The sequence below is a fragment of the Phasianus colchicus genome, chromosome 3 (assembly GCF_987193195.1).
Source record: "Phasianus colchicus chromosome 3, bPhaCol1.hap1.1, whole genome shotgun sequence".
Taxonomy (NCBI): Eukaryota; Metazoa; Chordata; class Aves; order Galliformes; family Phasianidae; genus Phasianus; species Phasianus colchicus.
The window spans coordinates 94,143,410-94,168,892 of record NC_143438.1 but is presented as its reverse complement, the minus strand read 5'-3'; the positions used below and the strand labels follow the sequence as shown (position 1 = coordinate 94,168,892).

Sequence of the window (25,483 nt, the reverse complement as noted above, 5' to 3'; positions counted from 1 at the left end):
TTCTAAGGACTTCTGCAAAGATTTTCAGAGTTTGCCTCCATATGGTTTTGGGGAAAACGCCTAGCACATTTATGGGCAAAGACAGAAAGCGTTGAGTGAACTGTTGCCTCACAAGTCCAACTGAAAGTCCTTTCTCAAATGTGGTTCTGTTCCAAAGGGATTGGGCATGCAACAGGCTCCCTAAGGGAGTGCAAAAGCACTATGGCCGCTGGATTTCCAGAAACATTGGACAGTGCCTTCTAGATCTATTTTCAAAGAGTGCGTTGTGGAGGCATGAGTTGGAGTCAGTGATCCTTATGGGTCCCTTCCAACATCCTAGGGTATTCTCGGATTGCACTGCATTTGTTCCCTCCCTGAGCTCGTTGCAGCTGGTTAGCCAGCCTTTAGCTCTTGTCTTCCCCACGGGGTGTGCCGCATGGCTGGCTGGATGCCCCTTGATGTTGGAAGGCGGTAGCTGGGAGAAAGGAGGCTGCCTGTTTTGTGTCATTCCTGCTTGGGTCGCACCCTGGAGATTTCCAAGTAGGCAGGGGAGGGCTGTCTGTGGGGGCAGGACTCTGTCCTCTCACGCCTGGTTCATTGCTAGCAAGCTGTGTGATGTCAGGACTCCTGCCATGCTCCCCAAACGGTGGCATTGCGCAGTGCATTGGAATGCCCTTTTCTAGGGGGAAATCACGCACATTCACAGTGCGGAGGTGGGGATGGCACACTGCTAGATGGGGGTTTGCTGGGCTGGTTGGTGAGATGTGGGATGAGCTGTGAGGGTGACAAGAGGCCGAGGGTGAGTGGGTCTGTCAGAAAAGGCAGGCTGGTGAAACACGGTGTTCAGATTGAGTGTCAAGGGTTGAGGTTATTTTCCTGCCCAGCGTTTGTTGTTCCCAAAGAGCATTTGCCTATTTTCAGGGAAAACTGAATGCACCGTGACTGTCCTGGGCTGCAGACGTGAGGTGATTATGGTGATATTTGCATACTGAAGGGTAAATTAATGGCTTGTACTGTCTCTGGTCATGAGATGGAGTGTTTTCCAGATTGTCACAGAGGTGAAGAGTGCTTGTTTTTGAGGATAACAGGAAGGCTGTGCTGAAATGCACTGGTGCTGTTGGGTTTCACCCTAGAATAGGGAGGGTCTGATGTGGTGGTTTTGCTGATTTTGCAAAGTAGTGGTAATGAGGAGAGGTTTCTGAAAACTGGCGGAGTATAAGCCATGGTGCGCGTTTTGCAAGCGGTTCTAAAAAAGCCTGGTGCTTGCTGGTGAGGAAGAGTACTATTTGTCTGTCTTTGGGCTAGTGTAGATGCCACGTGATGTGCTGAAGGCCTTCTGCTAGCCACCAGTGCTCTTGATGGTGACATGGTTGTAAGAGAAGGTCTTGGGGCTGTTTTTGACCTGGCATGATGGTTTCCAGAGCCATACCTTTGTAGTGGGTGAGGTGTTAAGAGTATTGGGCGAAGAAAGGATGAGAGGAATCGGAGGCTGGCATGCATGAGATCTTTATTGAGGAAAACACACTAAAAAGAAGGATTCACTCGGTGATGGCCAAGTGGAAAGGTCGCAATATAAGGTGCAAAGAAAGAAGAAATTTACTGCACTGATATTCCCAGACAGCATGGTCTGACGCTGTTCCCTGCTTGTTTGCTTTGTGCCATGCAAAGAGGAGTCATGGCAAATGAGCTGTTGTACCATCAGTGAGCCAGTGGTGCCTCCTGAGTGCTTGAGGCTCCTTGCAGGGTGCAGGTGGTTGGTGTCGGGGTGTGGGCGCAGGCCCTTAGCAGGGGTAGCGGGCTCTCCCGCCATTGTAGCAGCCCAGGCCTCCGAAGCCGAAGCCGCCGGAGGAGATGGCCACTCCCTGGGCGCTGAGGGCGCTGCCCACGGCAGCTGATGAGGAGGATCCGACGGCGGTGTTCTGGGGGAAGGAGCTGAGGATGGGTCCCGGCAGGGTGACCACGACGGTGGAGGGCTGGATGACGACTTGGGAGTCCTGGCACTGCCTGACACAGGGCTCGTTGCAGCTGTTAGCCAGCGGGGTGGGTCCGCAGGGGCGGCAGAGGTCGTAGCAGGACATGGTTGTGGGGTGGAGGGTCCCTGGAAGAGAGGGTGTTGTGCAAATGGAGGTTGTTGAGGACCCAAGAAGCTGTGCTGGGTGTGGCCCAGCGAGCAAGTTGGTTGGGGATGGGGCTTGGGGTTGTGGGGAGCATGGTTCCTGGGGAGGCAGAAGGGCTGCAGAGTCTTGGGTCCAAGGAGTTGTGGATAGCCAAGCCAGGTGGGGTGGGCAAAGGAGGGCAGCAGCTCACATGCTTACCTAGAGGAGTGCAGAGGAGAAGGTGTCAGGAGAAGTGTGTGAGGGAGCGAGGCTCAGGGCCGGCTTTTATGCTGCTGTGTGAGTGCCTGAGGGCTTGGAGAGAGCCTCTGCGCATGGCAGCACTGTGCAGCAAGCTTTTGTCGCTTGCCAAGGCCTGGTCATTGTGCAGCGAGCTGCTGTTGCATGCCAAAACTTGACCGGTGATGTGGTAATGTGGTTTTGTCTTTCCGCAACGCTTCCTTTTCTTTTCCCTGTCTTGTGGTTGTGTTCCTTTAACCCTGATGTCAGTGTTTAAGTGGGAATGGTGTTTGAGTCAAAGCATGCTGAAAGCGTGAGTTGTGTTTATCAGGAATGAGGTCCCCGCGTGGCACTTGTGTGTGGTCATTTGTGGCTGTGTTGCAAAGTGGGTAGCCCATCTTGTGGCGTCCTTGGAAGGCTGCTTCAGGCTTCAAAGCTTTGCCTGTTGCACTTGGTCCTCTGGAATCACATTCCCTCCTTCCTTGCTGTCACGGAGTTAACTAGATCAATCTATGCCCGTGACAGGGATCTATGTCTGTGACAGGGGGCTGTAGGCCCCTGCTCCCCCACCCCCTTGGCCCACAGAATGGGAGGGAAGGAAGGGAGGAAAAAAAACAGCGGCAACAATCTATGGAGGAAAACTTATTTTACTAACTATGATATCGGAATGCAAGATAACGCAATATAATACAATCGAATTGAAATTGAGACTAATAAATAAGATCGGAGAGAGAGAGTTCCTGAGACCGAGTCAAACCTGAAAAGAGCTTGGAACGGCTAGGAAAGCACCCTCCTCCAGCACCCACTGCCAGGCAGTAAGAGACCTCCCCACCCGGAAGGGTCAGATCCCATGACTTCCGGAATGGATAGGGATAGGTACCTAGAATTGGAGCACTAACACTTCAATTCCAGTGCACTACATGATGTTTTGATGTGGGATACTGAAAACCAAAAAACATAAAACCATGGCAGGAGGAATCGGAGGCTGGCATGCGTGAGAACTTTATTGAGGAAATCACACGAAAAGGAAGGATTCACTTGGTCATCACCAAGTGGAAAGAGTGCAATTTAAGGTGCAAAGAAAGAAGAGAGTTACTGCACTCATGTTCCCGGACAGCATGGTCTGACACTGTTCCCTGCTTGCTTGTTTTGTGCCATGAAAAGAGGAGCCATGGCAGGTGATGCAGTGTGCCATCAGTGACACAGAGACGTGAGCTCAGTGCATGAGGCTCCTTGCAGGGTGCAGGTGGTTGGTGTCAGGGTGTGGGCGCAGGCCCTTAGCAGGGGTAGCGGGCTCTCCCGCCGTTGAAGCAGCCCAGGCCTCCGAAGCCGAAGCCGCCGGAGGAGATGGCCACTCCCTGGGCGCTGAGGGCGCTGCCCACGGCAGCTGATGAGGAGGATCCGACGGCGGTGTTCTGGGGGAAGGAGCTGAGGATGGGTCCCGGCAGGGTGACCACGACGGTGGAGGGCTGGATGACGACTTGGGAGTCCTGGCACTGCCTGACACAGGGCTCGTTGCAGCTGTTAGCCAGCGGGGTGGGTCCCCCGCTGCAGGGGCGGCAGAGGTCGTAGCAGGACATGGCTGTGGGGTGGAGGGTCTCTGGAAGAGAGGGTGTTGGGTGAGTTGGGGGTGCTGTTGGTGTGAGGAGCTGTGCTGTGGTGACCAAGGGAGCAGGGAGCTGTGGGTTCAGGTGCAGGGTGTGTGGCAGTGGGGTGGTTCATGATCTGCAGAATCTCGGGGCAGAGGGGGTGTGGAGAACTTGGCCAGGTGGGGCAGGGATTCAAGGGACTGAGGGTCAGGCTCACCTGGAGGATTGCAGAGGAGAAGGCGTCAGGAGAGTGGTGTGAGGCAGCGAGGCTCAGGGCTGGCTTTTATGCTGCTGTGTGAGTGCCCGAGGGCTTGGAGAGAGCCACTGCGCATGGAAGCATTGTTGAAAACGCTGCTGTTGCATGCCAAAACCTGAGAAGTCATGGGGGGGCGTGTTATTGTCTTCGCACAACACTTCCTTTTCATTTCCTTGTGTTGTGGATTTGACCCTTTGACCCTGTCGGCATTTCTGAGTGTGACTGGAGTGATGAGGAAGGCGCATCTCATGGAAGATGTTGGAAGGCTTGTCCACAGCTTTATAGGAGTGATGTGGTCTCCTTAGTGATGCCATCCTGTACTACTCATGCTGTCGTGTTTGTGGCCACTTGGTGAGGTGCGGGCCCCATTCTTGGCATCCTTCGAGGGCTGTTCTGTGATTCCCAGGTGCGTTTGGCTTGAGATGCTGCTGGTTGCACTGCACTGCACTCCCTGCGTGCCCTAGAATTAATTTGCTTTCCTTGAGCTTAGTCATTGTTTTCTGCATTGGGTGTGTTGTGTCAAGATGTTGGTTCGCCATTTGCTTTGAAAACTGTGTTTTGGAGAAAGGAGACAGGCTGTTTTTTGCTACGGTATTGGGCGATCCAAGGTGGTTTCAGTATATTTAGACAGAGGAGGCCAATTTGTGGAGTTGAGATTTTGGGACCTTTATTGTTTTTTGTGTTAATGGATGATGCAGCCATGAGGCACTTCATGAAATTTCTGGAGAAGATGAAACAAAGTAGGAAGAGGAAGAGGGTCTGTTCAATTGGATGTGCCTAGGTGTGTGAGGCCTGGTGGGTTTCACCCAGGAATGCTGAGGGAGCTGTGAGGGGTGGGTCCAGAGAAGGGCTACAGGGAAGATCAAATGGCTGGAGGGCATTACTGTGGAGAAAGGCTGACGGAGTTGGGCTTGTTCAGCCTGGATAAGAGTTGGCTCCAGGGACATCTCACTGTGGCCTTCCAGTACATGAAGGGAGCTTACAGGCAGGAGGGGAACCAACTTTTTACAGAGTCTGATCATGATAGAACATTTGAATGGATTGAGGAGAAATTTGGTTAAGATGTAAGGAAGAAATTTGTGACTCAGGTGCTGGTGAGGCCCTGGCCCAGGCTGCCCAGTCAACTTGTGCATTCTTCTTCCCTGGGGCATTCAAGGCCAGTTTGGATGGGCCCAGTTGGGAGGCAGTCGGCCCACAGAAGGGATGGTGGTTAAGATTCCTTCCAACCTTCACCATTCCACATTTGTATAATTGTATGATTTGAGAGTGTCTTCCTTGCAACGCTCGTCCAGAAGCTGAGCCAGTGTGGGTTAGACACGTGGAGAGCGAGTTGGAGTGAAAGCAGCTCCTGGTGGAAGTCCTGTGCCCAGAGCCTTGTGATGGAGGGCTCTCTGTGTAGCTGGAGGTAAGTTCCTCATGCTTACTGTGGAGTGTTAGGGATCTCCTCTCAATGCTGCATGCTACTCTTGCATCACGTAGTGTTGCTCGTCATGTGTTATGTGTTGTTCTTCCAGCAACTCTGCCTTTTTGCATCCTTGAGGACGCATCCATTTGGCACTGGTGTGCCATCAAGTTACAAGAGAGACATGCCATCCCATCGTGTCAGAGTATGCGGAAGATTCTGTGTGCAAAGCACAGAAGAGGAGTCAGAAAGGTGATGGCTTGGCACTTGTGCAATATGGTTTGTGTCTTTGTTGTTAGAGGAGTTGCTAATTCCAACCAGCTGTGGAAGCCTGGGGAGTAGTAGGCAGGGGAGGGCTGTTTGCGAGAGCAGGACTCTTGCCTGGTGCATAGCTGTCAAACTCTGCGGTGTCAGGACTCCTGCCATGCTCCCCAAATGGTGGCACTCACCACTGAATTGTAATGCCCGTTTCCAGGGGGAAATCATGCACATTCACAGTGTGGAGGTGGGGCTGGCACACTGCCAGATGGGGGTCTGCTGGGCTGGCTGGTGAGATCTGGGATGAGCTGTGAGGGTGACAAGAGGCCGACGGTGAGTGTGTCTGTCAGAAAAGGCAGGCTGGTGAAGCACGGTGTTTGGGTTGTGTGTCAAGGAGTAAGGCTATTTTCCTGCACTCTGTTTTTTGTTCCCAAAGAGCGTTTGCCTATTTCCTGGGAGAACTCAATGGGCACTGATTGTCCTGGGCTGCAGACCTGAGGTGATTGTGGTGATCTTTGCATCCTGGAGGGTAAATTAATTGGTTGTACTGTCTCTGGTCAAGAGCTCGAGTGTTTTCCAGATTGTCACAGAGGAGAAGAGTGCTGGGTTTTGAGGATAGCAGGAAGGCTGTGCATAAATCCAATGGAGCTGTTGTGTTGCACCTGCCACGGAGTTAATAGATCAATCTACGCCCGTGACAGGGGGCAGTAGGTCCCTGCCCCCCACACCCCCGACCCCACAAAATGGGAAGGAAGGAAGGAAGGGAGGAAAACTTATTTTACTAACTATGATATCGGAATGCAAGATAACGCAATATAATACAATCGAATTGAAATTGAGACTAATAAATAAGATCGGAGAGAGAGAGTTCCTGAGACCGAGTCAAACCTGAAAAGAGCTTGGAACGGCTAGGAAAGCACCCTCCTCCAGCACCCACTGCCAGGCAGTAAGAGACCTCCCCACCCGGAAGGGTCAGATCCCATGACTTCCGGAATGGATAGGGATAGGTACCTAGAATTGGAGCACTAACACTTCAATTCCAGTGCACTACGTGATGTTTTGATGTGGGATACTGAAAACCAAAAAACATAAAACCATGGCAGGAGGAATCGGAGGCTGGCATGCATGAGAACTTTATTGAGGAAATCACACTAAAAGGAAGGATTCACTTGGTGATCACCAAGTGGAAAGAGCGCAATTTAAGGTGCAAAGAAAGAAGAGAGTTACTGCACTCATGTTCCCAGACAGCATGGTCTGACACTGTTCCCTGCTTGCTTGTTTTGTGCCATGAAAAGAGGAGTCATGGCAAATGAGCTGTTGTACCATCAGTGACCCAGTGGTGCCTCCTGAGTGCGTGAGGCGCATTGCAGGGTGCAGGTGGTTGGTGTCGGGGTGTGGGCGCAGGCCCTTAGCAGGGGTAGCGGGCTCTCCCGCCATTGTAGCAGCCCAGGCCTCCGAAGCCGAAGCCGCCGGAGGAGATGGCCACTCCCTGGGCGCTGAGGGCGCTGCCCACGGCAGCTGATGAGGAGGATCCGACGGCGGTGTTCTGGGGGAAGGAGCTGAGGATGGGTCCCGGCAGGGTGACCAGCACGGCGGGAGGCTGGATGACGACTTGGGAGTCCTGGCACTGCCTGACACAGGGCTCGTTGCAGCTGTTAGCCAGCGGGGTGGGTCCCCCGCTGCAGGGGCGGCAGAGGTCGTAGCAGGACATGGCTGTGGGGTGGAGGGTCCCTGGAAGAGAGGGTGCTGGGTAAGCAGAGGGTGTTGAGGGGGTGGGAATCAGTGCCATTGGCTTCCCGCGTAGTGGGAAGGAATGGTTTGGGGTTGTGGGGAGCGTGGCAGAGAGGAGGTGGAAGGGCTGCTGAGTTTAGGGGTAGACGTGGTATGCAGAGTTTGTCCAGGTGGGGTGGGCCAAGGAGGGCAGCGGGGTTGTAGGCTCACCTGGAAGAGCACAGAAGAGAACGCGTCAGGAGAAGTGTGTGAGGGAATGAGGCTCAGGGCCTGCTTTTATGCTGCTGTGTGAGTGCCCGAGGGCTTGGAGAGAGCCTCTGCGCATGGTAGTATTGTGTGCAGTGAGCAGCTCTTGCATGCCAATGCCTGACCAGTGATGACATGATGTGTTTTTGTCTTCCCAAAATGCTGCCTTCTCATTTCCTTCTCTTGTGGTTGTTTTCCTTTGACCCTGGCGGCAGCGTTCAAGTGGGACTGGTATTCGAGTCTATGCATGCTGCAAGTGTGAGTGGTGGGTATCAGGAGTGAGGTCACCGTGTGGTGCTTGTGCCTGGTGGATTGTGGCTCTGTTGTGAGGTGGGTACCGCACCTCCTGGCATCCTTGTTAGGCTGCTCTATCTTCTGTGCCTCTTGGGCTTGATGCCACTGGAATTGCTTTCCCTCCTTCCTTGCCTTTGTTCCACCTGGCAAAGCAGTCTGCAGCCTGTCTCTCTCTCCCCCTAGCAGCGCTGCACGGGTGGCTGCTGCCCCTGGTGCCTGCAGAGGTGCACCCGGAGAAAGGAGGCCGCCTGCTGTGTGCCTGGGGTGGGCAGCCAGAGCAGGATGCTGTCCCTGCTGGGCTGTGTCAGTGCTGACACGGCTGATGGTGTTGGGAATACTACCATACTCCCAGAAGGGTCCTTATCCACCCTTATCGGGGGTCATCCTGATGAAAGCCTGGACTTTGGTGTGACACAGTGCCATCTGGAGTTCCCTTTGTGCTGCCCGGTGGGATGTGGAAAAGGTCCTGAGACCGAAGAGAGGCAGAGGGTGAGTGGTACTTGAAGAAATGGGATGTGTGTTGAGCCATGGTGTTCGGGTTGATAACTGTGTTGAGTGTCAAGGAGCAGTGCTATTTTTGTGCTCAGTGTAAGGTGCTCAGAAAAGGATGTGGACATTTTGGAAGGGTGCTGGAGGCAAAGATGCTTCCTGGGGCTTCAACTTGTAAGTCCTAGCAGTGACATCTGAATAGCATAGGATGGATCGATGGCGAGGCATGCCTCTGCTCAGCCACATTTACTTGATGCAGGCTGTCCCGCAGATGCCTGCTGCTTGTTGCTGGGGATGATGAGGAAGTTGTGCGCCTGGGTGTGCATAAGTGTACAGGACCTGACAACTTTCTCCCACAGATGCTGAGGGACGTGTCTGATGTCTTTGTAAGGCCCTTTTCAGTCGACCCTGTAAGGTCCTGGTGAGTAGGAGTGACTCCTGAAGAATGGAAGAGACTCATCCCACTCCTGCGTTCAAGAAATGAAGAAGGAAGCCGTGAGAAACTTCAGGCTGGTTGACCTGATGTTAGTCACTGGGGAGGAGGTGAAGGAAATCCTCGCAGAAAGCAGTGGATTTCCAAAGCCACCTCAGTTTCTCCTGTACTGAAGTGATCTGCCCGGTGGATGATGGGGGGCTGTGGCAGTTGATTGCCTTGCCTTTAGTCAAGGCCTGGCGGTTTCCTCCCACGACACAATCCCAGAGAAACTGTCAAAGTGGATGTTGGGGTGGGGTAGAAAGTGGCTGAATGCAGCAGTGCGGTGAAGTGTTGTGATTGTGTCCAGACTACTACAGTGCTGGTAGTAAGGCCAGCACTGTTTGGCACCTGCATTAAAAAGCTGGGTGATGGTAGTGATCCCAGTGAGTTTGCAAATGCTAGAAGATGGGAAGGAGCAGCTGATGCCCCCGGTGTATAGTCCACCTTTGTGAAAGATGTGGAGGGACGTCCTGAAGTAGCGGAAGGGGCAAAGTGAACTGCCGCAGATGGGAAGCAGTAACATGGAGCAAGAAAAATGAGAGGGTGGCAGCCAGCTTTGCTGAGAAGGACCAGGTTTTACTGCTGGCGAGCAAGGGGATGTTGAGGCAGCACTGCAGCCCTGTGACAAAAGAGTTCCCCATTCTCCAGAAGGCCTTTGGGAAGAGCATCGCTAGCACACTGGAGGATGTACTTTTCTTTCTGTTCAGTGCTGGTGGTTCATGCTTAAGTTTCCCAGGAGGAAGACAGACATGGATATGGTGGAGCAGTTCCAGTGCAGGGCTTCCCCAGTGCTGATGGGCCTGGAGCCTCCTTACGACGTGGAGAAGCTGAGAGAACAGGCAGTTTTGAGCTGGGACACAGGGATGTTCTCAGTAGATCTTCTCCTTGCGTATAAGTCGCAGATGTTAGGGAAGGATGTAAAGAGAGCCAGCCCTTTTGCATTACTGTCTGCTGCCAGAAGAAAGGATGGTGGACAGCACTGAATTGGAACCTTCCTTGGAAGAGAAAGGGAGCTTTTTCCAGGGTGAGGGGGGCAAGCGGTGGAACAGGTTACCCCGCAGAGTAATTTGTGTAGTCCCTGTCCTTTGAGGTGCTGAAAGTCTGGCTGTGTTCCCTGTCTGACCGCTGGAGCTGAGTGTACTTGAGCAGGGCAGTAGTAGTGTGTTGTCACTAACAATTCTCTAACGTGTAAAGGATTCTGTGACTGCTTTATTTTTGTCAGCGTGGGAGTATCCTGCTGGGGTGTGCTGCCATGGAAAGGTAGTTTCAGAAGGCATGGGCAGAAGGGCCTTGGTGTGCCCAAGACTTTGTGTGGTCAAGCATAGATGTTGTTTGATGTGCTGGAAGCCCAGTTGATGCCCCAACAGTTCTTGTTGGTACCACTGTTGGCAGGGGAGGTGATGGGACCCCTTTGGTGCCATCCTAATGGACCCTTGAGCCGTGTCTTTGGAGTGGGAGAAGTGTGAAGTGCTGAAGAAAGGATGAAGCGAATTCAGAGGCTGGCATGCAAGAGAACTTTATTGAGGAAAATACATGAAAGGAAAGGAGCAGCAAGAGAAGAAGCCGTGGCCGTAAGTGCATGTAGCATGACCATCAGCATTCTTGCAGAGAAAGAAAAGGACCTAGAGAAGAACGTTCAAGATATAGAATTTGTCAGAGGCGCAGTTTGCAAGCAGTGTGGTCTGGTCCCCTTCCCTGCTTGCTTCTTTGTTGTAATGAATGCAGAGCCATGGTTGAAGAGCTGCTGATCTATCCCACGTGCAGTCAGTGACACAGTGGTGCCTCCTGAGTGCGTGAGGCGCATTGCAGGGTGCAGGTGGTTGGTGTCAGGGTGTGGGCGCAGGCCCTTAGCAGGGGTAGCGGGCTCTCCCGCCATTGTAGCAGCCCAGGCCTCCGAAGCCGAAGCCGCCGGAGGAGATGGCCACTCCCTGGGCGTCGAGGGCGCTGCCCACGGCAGCTGATGAGGAGGATCCGACGGCGGTGTTCTGGGGGAAGGAGCTGAGGATGGGTCCCGGCAGGGTGACCAGCACGGCAGGAGGCTGGATGACGACTTGGGAGTCCTGGCACTGCCTGACACAGGGCTCGTTGCAGCTGTTAGCCAGCGGGGTGGGTCCCCCACTGCAGGGGCGGCAGAGGTCGTAGCAGGACATGGCTGTGGGGTGGAGGGTCTCTGGAAGAGGAGGTATTGGGTGAGCCAAGGGTGTTGTGGGGGTAGAAGAGCAGTAATGTGGGCTTCCCAGGGAGTGGGGTGACGCGATGTGGAGCTGTGGGCAGTGTGGCCGTGGGGAAGCAGAAAGGCTACTCAGGCTGTTGGCAGAGGGGGTGCTGGGAGCTGGGCCAGGTCGGGCGGGTTTAAGGTCAGCAGTGGGGCACAGGCTCACCTGGAGGTTTGCAGAGGAGAAGGTGTCAGGAGAGTGGTGTGAAGGAGTGAGGCACAGGGCCGGCTTTTATGCAGCTGTGTGAGTGCCTGAGGGCTTGGAGAGAGCCTCTGCGCATGGCAGCATTGTACAGCGTGCTGCTCTTGCATGACATAGTTTTGGCAGTCCTGGGATGTGTGTTCTTCCAGCAATTCTGCCTTTTCGCGTCCTTCTCTTGAGGACATGTGCTTCTGCCAGCAGCGGCACCTTTCAAGTGAGAATATTGTAGGCCAAAGGAGTGTTCTTGCATATTTGAGTCAGGGCACGTGAAAGTAGTGGCCAAAGCACAGAATGGGAGCAGTGTTGACAGTGAGGTCATTGCTTGGCATCTGTGCACTATGCTTTGTGTCTTTGTTGCCAGTGGAGTTGCCAAATCTCCATGCCTGGGCATTCTTGGTATACTGGTTTTGAAATTATGACACTTCCTTTTCTGAAATGAAAACCCATGTCGTTCACTAAGGGAACCGTACAGGCATAATTTCTGTGACCTTCATCAAAGTTATTCTTAGTGTTTTCCACCAACTTCTTCTGGAGAAAATCTCCAGCATATATCTAGAAAAATACTTAATACATTGAGTGAACTGGTGGCTCCCAAGTCCAACTCAAAGGCTTTTATTAGATTTGGTTACATCGGGCAGGTGACCAGTCTGCTGTCAGATTACCCAGAGCTCCATTTTTGGATCTGTTCTCTTCCATGTTTTACTAAATGATCTGGATGCAGGACTCAGATGCATACAAATTAAGAAGTTTTTGGATGATAATGGCTAGGGATGAGCTGTTGACTCTCTCAGTATTAGGGAGGTCTTGGGAGAGCTCTTGAGAGACCAGAGGGCTGGGCCATCATCAATGGCATGAAGGTTGATGAGAGCAAGAGCTTGATCCCGCAGCTGGAATGGAGATATCCAGGAGATATCTGGGTATTTGGGGATGAGAGACTTAAGAGCAGCCCCACAGAAAGAGGTCAGGAGGTTCTGTTTGATGGCAAGTTGATTCTGAGTCTGCAGTGTGCCCTGGCAGCCTAAATGGTTGACCATAGCACGGGGTGCATTGAGATGAGGACTGCCAGTGGGAGACTCGGTTGTCCCAGTCTGCTCTGTGCTGGTGTGGCCTCACCTCAAGTACTGTGCTCACCTTCAGCTTCAGCAGTACAAGACAAGGGGAAAGAAGTCCCTACAGAGCAGTGCTGGATCTCAGGGCTGATGCCGGTGGGATGAAGTTCAACAAGACCAAGTGCCGGGTCGTGCACTTTGGCCACAACACTCCCAGGCAACGCTACAGGCTTGGGGCAGAGCGGCTGGAAGACTGCATAGAGAAAACGGACCTGGGGGGATTGGTTGATTCTCAACTGAAAATGAGGCAGCAGTGTGCCCGTATAACCAAGAAGGCATCCTGACTTGTATCAGAAGTAGTGTGGCCAGCGGGAGCAGGGAAGTGATCATCCCTTTGTCCTCTGCCCTGGTGAGGCCGCACCTCGAGTGCTGTGTTCAGTTCTGGGCCGCTCACTACAAGAAAGACATTGAGGCCCTGGAGCGTGTCCAGAGAAGGAGAATGTCAGGTAAGGGGTCTGGAGCACAAGTCTTATGGGGAGCGGCTGAGTGGGCTGGGATTGTTTCATCTGGAGAAGAGGAGGCTCAGAGGTCACCTTATGGCTCTCTACAACTACCTGAAAGGAGGTTGTGGTGAGGTGGCGCTTGGTCTCTTCTCCCGTGTAACTAGCGATTGGTCTAGAGGGAATGGCTTCAAGTTGTGCCAGAGGAGATTCAGCTTGGACATTAGGAAGTACTTCTCTGAGAACGATGAGGTGCTGGAACGGGCTGCCCAAGGAGGTGCTGGAGTCCCTGACCGTGGAGGTGTTGAAGAAACATTTAGATGTTGTACTGAGGGACGTGGTTTAGTGGGAAATATTGGTGAAAGGTGTAAAGTTTGTCTGAGTGTCTTTTCCAACCTTGGTGATTCCATGATTCTGAGTCCAAAGGACCTGTTGTGTTGCAACCACAAAAGCTGAGGGTCCTCTCCGATGTCTTCTTTGCACTGATGACAATTATCTTAGAAAGGTCACGATAATGAGGGGAGGTTCCAGAAAACTGGGAGAGCTTCATCCCACTCCTGTCCTCAAGAAATGAAGAAGGAAGGTGTGAGGGTCCGCAGGCTGGTTGGCCTGACATGAGTCAGTGGGAAGGAGTTGAAGGAAGGGGTGGCAGAGTTTGTGGCAAGACATGGCTGTGGGGGTAGAGGGTCCCTGGAAGAGAGGGTGTTGGGTGAGCGGAGAGTGCTCTGGCTTTGAGGAGTACCGCTGTAGGCTTCCCAGGTAGTGTGGAGGCGTGGTGTGGAGTGCAGGGAGTGTGACTGTTTGTGAGCAGAAAGGCTGCTGAATCTGGGTCAGAGGGGGTGTGAATAGCTTGGCCAGGTGGGGCAGGGGAAGAAATGTATTGGGGTGCAGGCTCACCTGGAGGATGGCAGTGGAGAAGGCATCGAGAGAATGGTGTGAGGGAGCGAGGCACAGGGCCGGCTTTTATGCTGCACGCTGTGTGAGCGTGGTAGCCCAAGGCTTGGTGGTGGAGTCAGCCTTGCCTGAGATCCATGTTGCAGAGTGAGGTAATGGAACAGAATGACCCCAAAGGAAGTTTGCAGATGGCAGCAAATGGGGAGGAACAGCTCATGCAGGAGATGGTCATGTCAATATTCTGAGTTCTGTATAGAGGCTGCAGTGTGGGTCAGAGAGGAATGTCATGAGGTATCAGAAAGGGCAACGTGAATTCCTGCTTTTGGGAGGAGCACCATCAATCAGCAAGTACATGGTGGCCAATAAATGGATAGGCAGCTCAGCCCAGCAGGAATTTGTGATGCTGCTGCTGAAGAAGCTATCCACTGGGCAGCAATTTCACAGAACCCATTCCGACCCACCCTGATGACGTCTTGAGCCTCGCCTTGGCAGTGGGAGAGATGAGAAGTGCATCCAGTGAAGAAACAACATATGAGGCTGGCATGCATGAGAACTTTATTGGGGATCAGAAATGAAAAGAAAGGAGCACCAAAAGAAATGGCCACATGCTGAAGTGTGTGTAGCATGGCCATCAGCCACCTTCCAGAGCAGCAGAACGATGCAGAGAAGGGCTGAGGAGAAGAGAAGCATTTGCACAGGTCGTGCTTCCAGGCAGTGTGGTTTAGTCCCCTGCCCTGCTTGTTTGCGTGGTGCCATGAATGAAGAGCCATGGCTGAGGAGCAGGTGAGCCCCTGTGGCACAAATGGCTCAGATGTGCATCACTGGGATGCGAGGCTCCTTGCAGGGTGCAGGTGGTTGGTGTCGGGGTGTGGGCGCAGGCCCTTAGCAGGGGTAGCGGGCTCTCCCGCCATTGTAGCAGCCCAGGCCTCCGAAGCCGAAGCCGCCAGAGGAGATGGCCACTCCCTGGGCATTGAGGGCGCTGCCCACGGCAGCTGATGAGGAGGATCCGACGGCGGTGTTCTGGGGGAAGGAGCTGAGGATGGGTCCCGGCAGGGTGACCAGCACGGCGGGAGGCTGGATGACGACTTGGGAGTCCTGGCACTGCCTGACACAGGGCTCGTTGCAGCTGTTAGCCAGCGGGGTGGGTCCCCCGCTGCAGGGGCGGCAGAGGTCGTAGCAGGACATGGCTGTGGGGTGGAGGGTCTCTGGAAGAGAGGGTGTTGGGTAAGCAGAAGGTGTTGAGGACCCTGGAAGCTGTGCTGGGCGTGGCCCAGGGAGCAAGGAGTAGAGGCTTGGGGTTATGGGGAGCATGGCTTTTGGGGAGGAGGTAGAGCTGCAGAGTCTAGGGGCCAAAGCATTGTGGATAGCAAAGCCAGGTGGAGTGGGAGAAGGAGGAGAGCAGGGTGAACGCTTACCTAGAAGAGTGCAGAGGAGAAGGTGTCAGGAGAAGTGTGTGAGGGAGCGAGGCTCAGGGCCGGCTTTTATGCTGCTGTGTGAGTGCCCGAGGGCTTGGAGAGAGCCTCTGCGCATGGCGGCATTGTGCAGTGAGCAGCTCTTGCGTGCCAAACCATGAGAAATCATGAGGTGGGGTGTTATTTTCTTCCTAGAAAACTTCCACTCCATTTCCTGGTGTTGTGGATTTGATCCTTTGACCCTGTCAGCACTTCTGAGTGTGACTGGAGTGATGAGGAAGGCGCATCTCATGGACGATGTGGGAAGGCTTGTCCTCAGCTTTGGAGGAGTGATGTGGTGTCCTTAGTGATGCCATCCTGTGCTACTCATGCAGTCGTGTTTGTGGCCACTTGGTGAGGTGCAGGCCCCATTCTTGGCATCCTTTGAGGGCTGTTCTGTGATTCCCAGGTGCGTTTGGCTTGAGATGCTGCTAGTTGCACTGCACTGCACTCCCTGCGTGCCCTAGAATTAATCTGCTTTCCTTGAGCTTAGTCGTTGTCTTCTGCATTGGGTGTGTTGTGCCAAGATGTTGGTTCCCCTTTTGCTTTGAAAAATGTGTTTTGGAGAAAGGAGACAGGCTGTGTTGGGCTGTTTCAGCTTCGGTCCATCCAAGGTGGTTATAGTATATTTAGACAGAGGAGGGCAATTTGTGGAGTTGATTCTGGGGTCCTTCATCGGTTTGGGTGTAAATGGACGATGCAGCCATGAGCCCTTTCATGACATCTTCTGAGCCAATGTGGGTTAGACAAGTGGAGAGCAAGGTGGACTGAAAGCAGCAGGTGGAAGGACTGTGCCCAGAGCCTTGTGTTGGAGGGCTCCCTGTGTAGCTGGAGGTAAGTTCCTCATGGTTACTAGTAGAGTATTGGGGATCTCCTCTCAGTGCTGCATGCTGCTCTTGCATCACATGGTGTTGCGCGTCATGTGTTACGTGTTGTTCTTCCAGCAACTCTGCCTTTTTGCATCCTTGAGGACGCGTCCATTTGGCACTGGTGGCACGTTCCGAGTGAGAGTCCTGGAGGGCACAGGAGGGATTTGGCACGTTCGTGTCAGAGTATGCGGAAGATTCTGTGTGCAAAGCACAGAAGAGGAGTCAGTGAGATCATGGCTTGGCACTTGTGCAATATGGTTTGTGTCTTTGTTGTTAGAGGAGTTGCCAATTCCAAACGGCTTTGGAAGCCCTGTCTGGGCATTGTGGGTATCCCAGATGGGAGAAGATGGCACTTCTTTCATGAGATGATTACCCATCTTGTTCAGCAATGGATCCCAGTAGACCAAATTTCTAAGGACTTCTGCAAAGATTTTCAGAGTTTTCCTCCATATGGTTTTGGGGAAAACGCCTAGCTCATTTATGGGCAAAGACAGAAAGCGTTGAGTGAACTGTTGCCTCACAAGTCCAACTGAAAGTCCTTTCTCAAATGTGGTTCTGTTCCAAAGGGATTGGGCATGCAACAGGCTCCCTAAGGCAGTGCAAAAGCACTATGGCTGCTGGATTTCCAGAAACATTGGACAGTGCCTTCTAGATCTATTTTCAAAGAGTGCGTTGTGGAGGCATGAGTTGGAGTCAGTGATCCTTATGGGTCCCTTCCAACATCCTAGGGTATTCTCGGATTGCACTGCATTTGTTCCCTCCCTGAGCTCGTTGCAGCTGGTTAGCCAGCCTTTAGCTCTTGTCTTCCCCACGGGGTGTGCCGCATGGCTGGCTGGATGCCCCTTGATGTTGGAAGGCGGTAGCTGGGAGAAAGGAGGCTGCCTGTTTTGTGTCATTCCTGCTTGGGTCGCACCCTGGAGATTTCCAAGTAGGCAGGGGAGGGCTGTCTGTGGGGGCAGGACTCTGTCCTCTCACGCCTGGTTCATTGCTAGCAAGCTGTGTGATGTCAGGACTCCTGCCATGCTCCCCAAACGGTGGCATTGCGCAGTGCATTGGAATGCCCTTTTCTAGGGGGAAATCACGCACATTCACAGTGCGGAGGTGGGGATGGCACACTGCTAGATGGGGGTTTGCTGGGCTGGTTGGTGAGATGTGGGATGAGCTGTGAGGGTGACAAGAGGCCGAGGGTGAGTGGGTCTGTCAGAAAAGGCAGGCTGGTGAAACACGGTGTTCAGATTGAGTGTCAAGGGTTGAGGTTATTTTCCTGCCCAGCGTTTGTTGTTCCCAAAGAGCATTTGCCTATTTCCAGGGAAAACGGAATGCACCGTGACTGTCCTGGGCTGCAGACGTGAGGTGATTATGGTGATATTTGCATACTGAAGGGTAAATTAATGGCTTGTACTGTCTCTGGTCATGAGATGGAGTGTTTTCCAGATTGTCACAGAGGTGAAGAGTGCTTGTTTTTGAGGATAACAGGAAGGCTGTGCTGAAATGCACTGGTGCTGTTGGGTTTCACCCTAGAATAGGGAGGGTCTGATGTGGTGGTTTTGCTGATTTTGCAAAGTAGTGGTAATGAGGAGAGGTTTCTGAAAACTGGCGGAGTATAAGCCATGGTGCGCGTTTTGCAAGCGGTTCTAAAAAAGCCTGGTGCTTGCTGGTGAGGAAGAGTACTATTTGTCTGTCTTTGGGCTAGTGTAGATGCCACGTGATGTGCTGAAGGCCTTCTGCTAGCCACCAGTGCTCTTGATGGTGACATGGTTGTAAGAGAAGGTCTTGGGGCTGTTTTTGACCTGGCATGATGGTTTCCAGAGCCATACCTTTGTAGTGGGTGAGGTGTTAAGAGTATTGGGCGAAGAAAGGATGAGAGGAATCGGAGGCTGGCATGCATGAGATCTTTATTGAGGAAAACACACTAAAAAGAAGGATTCACTCGGTGATGGCCAAGTGGAAAGGTCGCAATATAAGGTGCAAAGAAAGAAGAAATTTACTGCACTGATATTCCCAGACAGCATGGTCTGACGCTGTTCCCTGCTTGTTTGCTTTGTGCCATGCAAAGAGGAGTCATGGCAAATGAGCTGTTGTACCATCAGTGAGCCAGTGGTGCCTCCTGAGTGCGTGAGGCGCGTTGCAGGGTGCAGGTGGTTGGTGTCGGGGTGTGGGCGCAGGCCCTTAGCAGGGGTAGCGGGCTCTCCAGCCATTGTAGCAGCCCAGGCCTCCGTAGCCGAAGCCACCGGAGGAGATGGCCACTCCCTGGGCATTGAGGGCGCTGCCCACGGCAGCTGATGAGGAGGATCCGACGGCGGTGTTCTGGGGGAAGGAGCTGAGGATGGGTCCCGGCAGGGTGACCACGACGGTGGAGGGCTGGATGACGACTTGGGAGTCCTGGCACTGCCTGACACAGGGCTCGTTGCAGCTGTTAGCCAGCGGGGTGGGTCCGCAGGGGCGGCAGAGGTCGGAGCAGGACATGGTTGTGGGGTGGATGGTCCCTGGAAGAGAGGGTGTTGGGCAAATGGAGGTTGTTGAGGACCCAAGAAGCTGTGCTGGGTGTGGCCCAGCGAGCAAGTTGGTTGGGGATGGGGCTTGGGGTTGTGGGGAGCATGGTTCCTGGGGAGGCAGAAGGGCTGCAGAGTCTTGGGTCCAAGGAGTTGTGGATAGCCAAGCCAGGTGGGGTGGGCAAAGGAGGGCAGCAGCTCACATGCTTACCTAGAGGAGTGCAGAGGAGAAGGTGTCAGGAGAAGTGTGTGAAGGAGCGAGGCTCAGGGCCGGCTTTTATGCAGCTGTGTGAGTGCCTGAGGGCTTGGAGAGAGCCTCTGTGCATGGCAGCACTGTGCAGCAAGCTTTTGTCGCTTGCCAAGGCCTGGTCATTGTGCAGCGAGCTGCTGTTGCATGCCAAAACTTGACCGGTGATGTGGTAATGTGGTTTTGTCTTTCCGCAACGCTTCCTTTTGTTTTCCCTGTCTTGTGGTTGTGTTCCTTTAACCCTGATGTCAGTGTTTAAGTGGGAATGGTGTTTGAGTCAAAGCGTGCTGAAAGCGTGAGTTGTGTTTATCAGGAATGAGGTCCCCGCATGGCACTTGTGTGTGGTCATTTGTGGCTGTGTTGCAAAGTGGGTAGCCCATCTTGTGGCGTCCTTGGAAGGCTGCTTCAGGCTTCAAAGCTTTGCCTGTTGCACTTGGTCCTCTGGAATCACATTCCCTCCTTCCTTGCTGTCACGGAGTTAACTAGATCAATCTATGCCCGTGACAGGGATCTATGTCTGTGACAGGGGGCTGTAGGCCCCTGCTCCCCCACCCCCTTGGCCCACAGAATGGGAGGGAAGGAAGGGAGGAAAAAAAACAGCGGCAACAATCTATGGAGGAAAACTTATTTTACTAACTATGATATCGGAATGCAAGATAACACAATATAATACAATTGAATTGAAATTGAGACTAATAAATAAGATCGGAGAGAGAGAGTTCCTGAGACCGAGTCGAAGCTGAAAAGCTTGGAACGGCTGGGAAAGCACCCTCCAGCACCCACTGCCAGGCAGTAAGAGACCTCCCCACCCGGAAGGGTCAGGTCCCATGACTTCCGTAATGTATAGGGATAGGTACCTGGAATTGGAGCATTAACACTTGAATTCCAGTACATGATGTTCTGCTGTGGAATACTGAAAACCAAAAAACGTAAAACCATGACACCTGCCTTTGTCCCACCTCACTAAGCAGTCTGCAGCTCCTCTCTTTCCCTGGGAGTTCAGCATGGGTTGCTGCTGCCCCTGGTGTCTGCAGAGGTGTGCCTGGAGAAAGGAGGCCGCCTGCTGTGTGCCTGGGGCGGGCAGTCCCTGCAGGCAGAGGAGGGCTGTTTGCCAGAGCAGAATGCTGTCCCTGCGGGGCTGTGTCACAGCTGACAAGACTGCTGGTGTTGGGAATTCTGCCATGCCCCCAGAAAGGTCCCAGTGTCTTCTCTGCATGCCACCCTTACCTGCGGTCATCAAGATGAAAGCGTGGGTTTTGGTCTGACAGAGTGCCATCCTTGGACATGCCTGGTGGGATGTGGGAAAGGCACTGAGACTGAAGAGTGGCGGAAGAACTGGGAAATGTGTTGCGCCATAGCGTTTAATTGTTTTTAATTGAGTTGAGTGTCAAGGAGCACTGCCACTTTTGTGCCCAATGGTTGGTGCTCGGAAAAACATTTGGATGTGTCAGAATGGTGCCGAAGGCCTGCATGCTTCCTGGGGCTGCAACAGGTAGGTCCTTGCAGTGATGTCTGATTACCATAGGGTGGATCGAAGGCGAGTCATGCCTCTGCTCAGCCAAGGTGACTTGATGCAGGCTGTCCCACAGGTCTTTGTTCATGGATAAGATGAGTAGGAAGTGCAACTGGGTGTGAGGAATCCTCTAGGACCTAATGAGTTTCTCCCACAAATGCTGAGGGATGCGTCTGCTGTCTTCGTAAGGCTCTTTTCTGTTGACCCTGTGAAAGTTCATGATGGAAGTGCTTTGTGAAGAATATTCGAGAGTCTTCCTATTCCTGCCTTCAAGAAACGAAGAAGGAAGCGGTGAGAAACTTCAGGCTGGTTGACCTGATGTTAGTCTCTGGGGAGGAGGTGAAGGAAATCCTCGCAGGAAGCAGTGGATTTCCAAAGCCACCTCAGTTTCTTCTGTAGTGAAGTGATCTGCCCGGTGGATGATGGGGAGACATGGCAGTTGATTGTCTTGCGTTCAGGAGGCTTCTTCCCATGACACGATCCCAAAGAAACTGTCCAAGTGGACGCTGGGGTGGGCTTGAAAGTGGCTGAATGCAGCAGTGCGGTGAAGTGTTGTGATTGTGTCCAGACTCGGTAGTAAGGCCAGCACTGTTCAGCACCTGCATTAAAAAGCTGGGTGATGGTAGTGATCCCAGTGAGTTTGCAAATGCTAGAAGATGGGAAGGAGCAGCTGATGCCCCCGGTGTATAGTCCACCTTTTGAAAGATGTGGAGGGGCTGGGTTATATGTATTACCTCAGGGACGCCATGAGGTAGCGGAAGGGGCAAAGTGAAGTGCTGCAGATGGGAAGCAGTAACATGGAGCAAGAAAAATGAGAGGGTGGCAGCCAGCTTTGCTGAGAAGGACCAGGTTTTACTGCTGGCGAGCAAGGGGATGTTGAGGCAGCACTGCAGCCCTGTGACAAAAGAGTTCCCCATTCTCCAGAAGGCCTTTGGGAAGAGCATCGCTAGCACACTGGAGGATGTACTTTTCTTTCTGTTCAGTGCTGGTGGTTCATGCTTAAGTTTCCCAGGAGGAAGACAGACATGGATATGGTGGAGCAGTTCCAGTGCAGGGCTTCCCCAGTGCTGATGGGCCTGGAGCCTCCTTACGACGTGGAGAAGCTGAGAGAACAGGCAGTTTTGAGCTGGGACACAGGGATGTTCTCAGTAGATCTTCTCCTTGCGTATAAATCGCAGATGTTAGGGAAGGATGTAAAGAGAGCCAGCCCTTTTGCATTACTGTCTGCTGCCAGAAGAAAGGAAGGTGGACAGCACTGAATTGGAACCTTCCTTGGAAGAGAAAGGGAGCTTTTTCCAGGGTGAGGGGGGCAAGCGGTGGAACAGGTTACCCCGCAGAGTAATTTGTGTAGTCCCTGTCCTTTGAGGTGCTGAAAGTCTGGCTGTGTTCCCTGTCTGACCGCTGGAGCTGAGTGTACTTGAGCAGGGCAGTAGTAGTGTGTTGTCACTAACAATTCTCTAACGTGTAAAGGATTCTGTGACTGCTTTTTTTTTGTCAGCGTGGGAGTATCCTGCTGGGGTGTGCTGCCATGGAAAGGTAGTTTCAGAAGGCATGGGCAGAAGGGCCTTGGTGTGCCCAAGACTTTGTGTGGTCAAGCATAGATGTTGCTTGATGTGCTGGAAGCCCAGTTGATGCCCCAACAGTTCTTGTTGGTACCACTGTTGGCAGGGGAGGTGATGGGACCCCTTTGGTGCCATCCTAATGGACCCTTGAGCCGTGTCTTTGGAGTGGGAGAAGTGTGAAGTGCTGAAGAAAGGATGAAGCGAATTGAGAGGCTGGCATGCAAGAGAACTTTATTGAGGAAAATACATGAAAGGAAAGGAGCAGCAAGAGAAGAAGCCGTGGCCGTAAGTGCATGTAGCATGACCATCAGCATTCTTGCAGAGAAAGAAAAGGACCTAGAGAAGAACGTTCAAGATATAGAATTTGTCAGAGGCGCAGTTTGCAAGCAGTGTGGTCTGGTCCCCTTCCCTGCTTGCTTCTTTGTTGTAATGAATGCAGAGCCATGGTTGAAGAGCTGCTGATCTATCCCACGTGCAGTCAGTGACACAGTGGTGCCTCCTGAGTGCGTGAGGCGCATTGCAGGGTGCAGGTGGTTGGTGTTGGGGTGTGGGCGCAGGCCCTTAGCAGGGGTAGCGGGCTCTCCCGCCATTGTAGCAGCCCAGGCCTCCGAAGCCGAAGCCGCCGGAGGAGATGGCCACTCCCTGGGCATCGAGGGCGCTGCCCACGGCAGCTGATGAGGAGGATCCGACGGCGGTGTTCTGGGGGAAGGAGCTGAGGATGGGTCCCGGCAGGGTGACCAGCACGGCAGGAGGCTGGATGACGACTTGGGAGTCCTGGCACTGCCTGACACAGGGCTCGTTGCAGCTGTTAGCCAGCGGGGTGGGTCCGCAGGGGCGGCAGAGGTCGTAGCAGGACATGGCTGTGGGGTGGAGGGTCTCTGGAAGAGAGGGTATTGTGCAAATGGCAGTTGTTCAGGACACAAGAAGCCGGTCTAGGTGTGGCCCAGGGAGCAAGTTGGTTGGGGTTGAGGCTAGGGTTGGTGGAGAGGATGGTTTCTGGGGAGGCAGAAGAGCTGCAGAGTCTTGGGGCCAAGGGGTTTGGATAGCCAAGCCAGGTGGGGTGGGCAAAGGAGGGCAGCAGCTCTCATGCTTACCTAGAGGAGTGCAGAGGAGAAGGTGTCAGGAGAAGTGTGTGAGGGAGCGAGGCTCAGGGCTGGCTTTTATGCTGCTGTGTGAGTGCCCGAGGGCTTGGAGAGAGCCTCTGCGCATGGCGGCATTGTGCAGTGAGCAGCTCTTGCGTGCCACAGCCTGGCCAGTCATGAGGTGGGGTGTGTTTGCCTTCCACAGCTCTCCCTTTTCATTACCTTTTGTTGTGGATTTGATCCTTTGACCTTGTCGGCAACTTTTAAGGGAAAATGAATATTGTGTTGGATTTATTTGGGAGGTGTGTCTCATGATGGTGGCTGGAAAATGCATCTAAGGCGTGGAAGAGTTGTGGTCTCAGGAGTAAGGTCACGGCGTATCATTGATGTTGGGTGGTTTGTGTCTGCGTTGTGTGGTGAGGATCCCATTCTGCAGCATCCTAGGCAGGCTGCTCTGGGCTTCCAATGTGTCTGGCAGGAGACTCTATTGCCTGTGTTGCATTTACTCCCTGCTTGCTTTCGTCCCATTTCTTTTCCCATGTGCTTTGCCCTTCTCTTTCCCATTGGGTCTGCTTCTCTGACACCTTGGTTCCCTTTTTGCTATCAAGGTTTTATTTGGGAAGTGGTTTCCTGCGTGTTTTGTGTAGTTTCAGCTTCGGGCTCTCTGTGGGGATTGTAGCTTCTTTAGGCAGAGGAGGGCTGTTTGTGAGGGCAGGACACTGTCCTCTCAGGCCTGGCTGAGAGGTAGCAAGCCCCGAGGTGAATGGAAGGGTGTTGGCGTGGGAGGCTGAAGCAGACACTAAGGGATCATTGGTGAGTGGAATGTCAGTTGGCTGAGGCCATTTCTCAAAGGCATGGCCTTTGATGGTTTCCATGAGGATTTGGAGATTCCATGGGGAAATTGGAAGCATACATGCTACACGGGGATGCAGCCGTGAGCCGCTCCAGGCCATGTGGTCAAGGCCATGGCTGAAGGTTGCAGGGCATAGAAGCATAGAATCATAGAATCCCAAGATTGAAAAGGACCTACAAGACCATCTAGTCCAACTGTCCTCCCAGCACCATTGCTAGCACGAGCCACTAAACCATTTCTCATGCCCCCATTCAGCTGAGGTGAGTGCTGTGCGGCTTGCAGCTGAGGAGATTAGTGTGTGTTGCTGAAGAAGATGAAGTGAAGTAGGGAGGACGTGGCCAAGGCTGTGAGGTCCGCCTGGTTCTACCCATGTGTTGCCTATCGTAGGCGTGGCGACCTGGTTCGGGAACGGCACGGCGACCAATCCCAGGTCGCTTGGTCCATCGGCTCGCTAACACCAATGTGGTGGACGGCAAATGGCGTTTATTGGCGGGAGAAACAGCCTTATATAACCTGGGCACTGAACACTATTGGCTATCGGGAGGGGGACCCTGTCTTCCCGTACAACGCGATATCTTCCGGGCGCCAGACCCTCACTACCACATATCCCCCCTCCCTATGCACAATTAAATTAGGTAAAATATAACAATATATAACAATCTTCAATAGAAAACTCAAATAGAACAATCTTCAATAGAAAACTCGAATAGAAAACATAAGGTGCTCTGAACAAGAACATTCTTATAACAGTTGTTGGTGCTCTACCAACATGATGTTAATCGGAAGAAAAAGGGGGATTGGCTGTGGCCTCAGGTGCACTCCCCATGGATGCGCCAGGTGAGCTGGATGTCCTCGAAGAGCCCCACCAGGTAGGCCTCGCTCACCTACAGCTGGGCTCTGGAAGCGCAGGTCGGTCTTGAAGTCCTGTGTGATCTCGCACACCAGGCGCTGGAAGGGCAGCTTGCAGATCAGCAGCTCCATGGATTTCCAGTAGCGGTGGATCTTGTGCAGCACCACCGTGCCGGGCTGGTCACGCTGCCTGTGGCCGGCACGCTCTTGTGGGCCGCCTTGGTGGCAACCGGGCCTTTCGCTTCCGCAGGCAGGGTCGAGGAGTCAACTACTGCCTGGAGGCAATTTACAAATTGTGTAAAGCTCTCACTTCCATTTTGTCTTATGGTGGACCATGGCAATGGCTTAACAATAACTTTAGAGGCTGTGCAAATAGCATCCCTGGCCACACAAGTAGTTGTCATAACTTCATGGGCCTGGAGGCCCAGGGCCTGTGCTTGGGAGGTAATCATTGTTGGGTCTGTACCCATCAGCCGTTGCAGGCTGGAACCATGTAGTGGGTGATCCGCCCCAGTTACTTGAGCTAGTTGTCTTGCACAGTTATCTTCCCATTCTTGTTTAAAAACAATCATCCCTGCTCCATCAAAAATTAGTCTACAGGTTTGTTTTATGTCAAATGGGAGCATATCATCTCCCCCAAAAACACCATCTAT

At 53.1% G+C, this 25,483-nt stretch overlaps 3 protein-coding genes across 7 annotated transcripts; all 3 read right to left on the bottom strand.

Annotated features, from left to right (window-relative positions):
• Positions 1–1,760: 1,760 nt before the first annotated feature.
• Positions 1,761–2,980, bottom strand: LOC149918771 (feather keratin 1-like). Its single transcript, XM_090138142.1, has one exon. It carries the CDS (start codon positions 2,055–2,057, stop codon positions 1,761–1,763), a length of 297 nt encoding a protein of 98 aa, XP_089994268.1. The 5' UTR covers positions 2,058–2,980.
• An 88-nt stretch (positions 2,981–3,068) lies between these two features.
• Positions 3,069–4,288, bottom strand: LOC149918770 (feather keratin 1-like). Its single transcript, XM_090138373.1, has one exon. The coding sequence runs from the start codon at positions 3,890–3,892 to the stop codon at positions 3,590–3,592; it is 303 nt and encodes a 100-aa protein (XP_089994499.1). The 5' UTR covers positions 3,893–4,288; the 3' UTR covers positions 3,069–3,589.
• A 10,441-nt stretch (positions 4,289–14,729) lies between these two features.
• Positions 14,730–23,655, bottom strand: LOC116241238 (feather keratin 1-like). 5 transcript variants are annotated; one of them, XM_090138136.1, is made up of 2 exons: positions 22,626–23,655; positions 14,730–14,875 (listed from the first exon to the last, which is right to left on the bottom strand). In XM_090138136.1, the coding sequence occupies exons 1-2, from the start codon at positions 22,902–22,904 to the stop codon at positions 14,795–14,797; spliced, it is 360 nt and encodes a 119-aa protein (XP_089994262.1). In that variant the 5' UTR covers positions 22,905–23,655; the 3' UTR covers positions 14,730–14,794. The 5 variants fall into 5 exon arrangements, with proteins under 5 accessions (XP_089994262.1, XP_089994263.1, XP_089994259.1 ...); XM_090138137.1 differs by having other exon boundaries at positions 14,730–14,858; positions 22,654–23,655; XM_090138133.1 differs by having other exon boundaries at positions 14,730–14,871; positions 22,643–22,924.
• Between the last annotated feature and the right edge of the window lie 1,828 nt (positions 23,656–25,483).

What these genes read in the sequence shown, in the direction of transcription:
- LOC149918771 (XM_090138142.1), bottom strand. Translation starts at nt 2,057, where the DNA reads ATGTCCTGCTACGACCTCTGCCGCCCCTGCGGACCCACCCCGCTGGCT.
- LOC149918770 (XM_090138373.1), bottom strand. Translation starts at nt 3,892, where the DNA reads ATGTCCTGCTACGACCTCTGCCGCCCCTGCAGCGGGGGACCCACCCCG.
- LOC116241238 (XM_090138136.1), bottom strand. Translation starts at nt 22,904, where the DNA reads ATGTCCTGCTACGACCTCTGCCGCCCCTGCGGACCCACCCCGCTGGCT. An exon ending in GCTGCTACAATGGCGGGAGA is followed by an intron (nt 14,876 to 22,625) that starts GCCCGCTACCCC and finishes CTCAATGCCCAG; the next exon opens with GGAGTGGCCATCTCCTCTGG.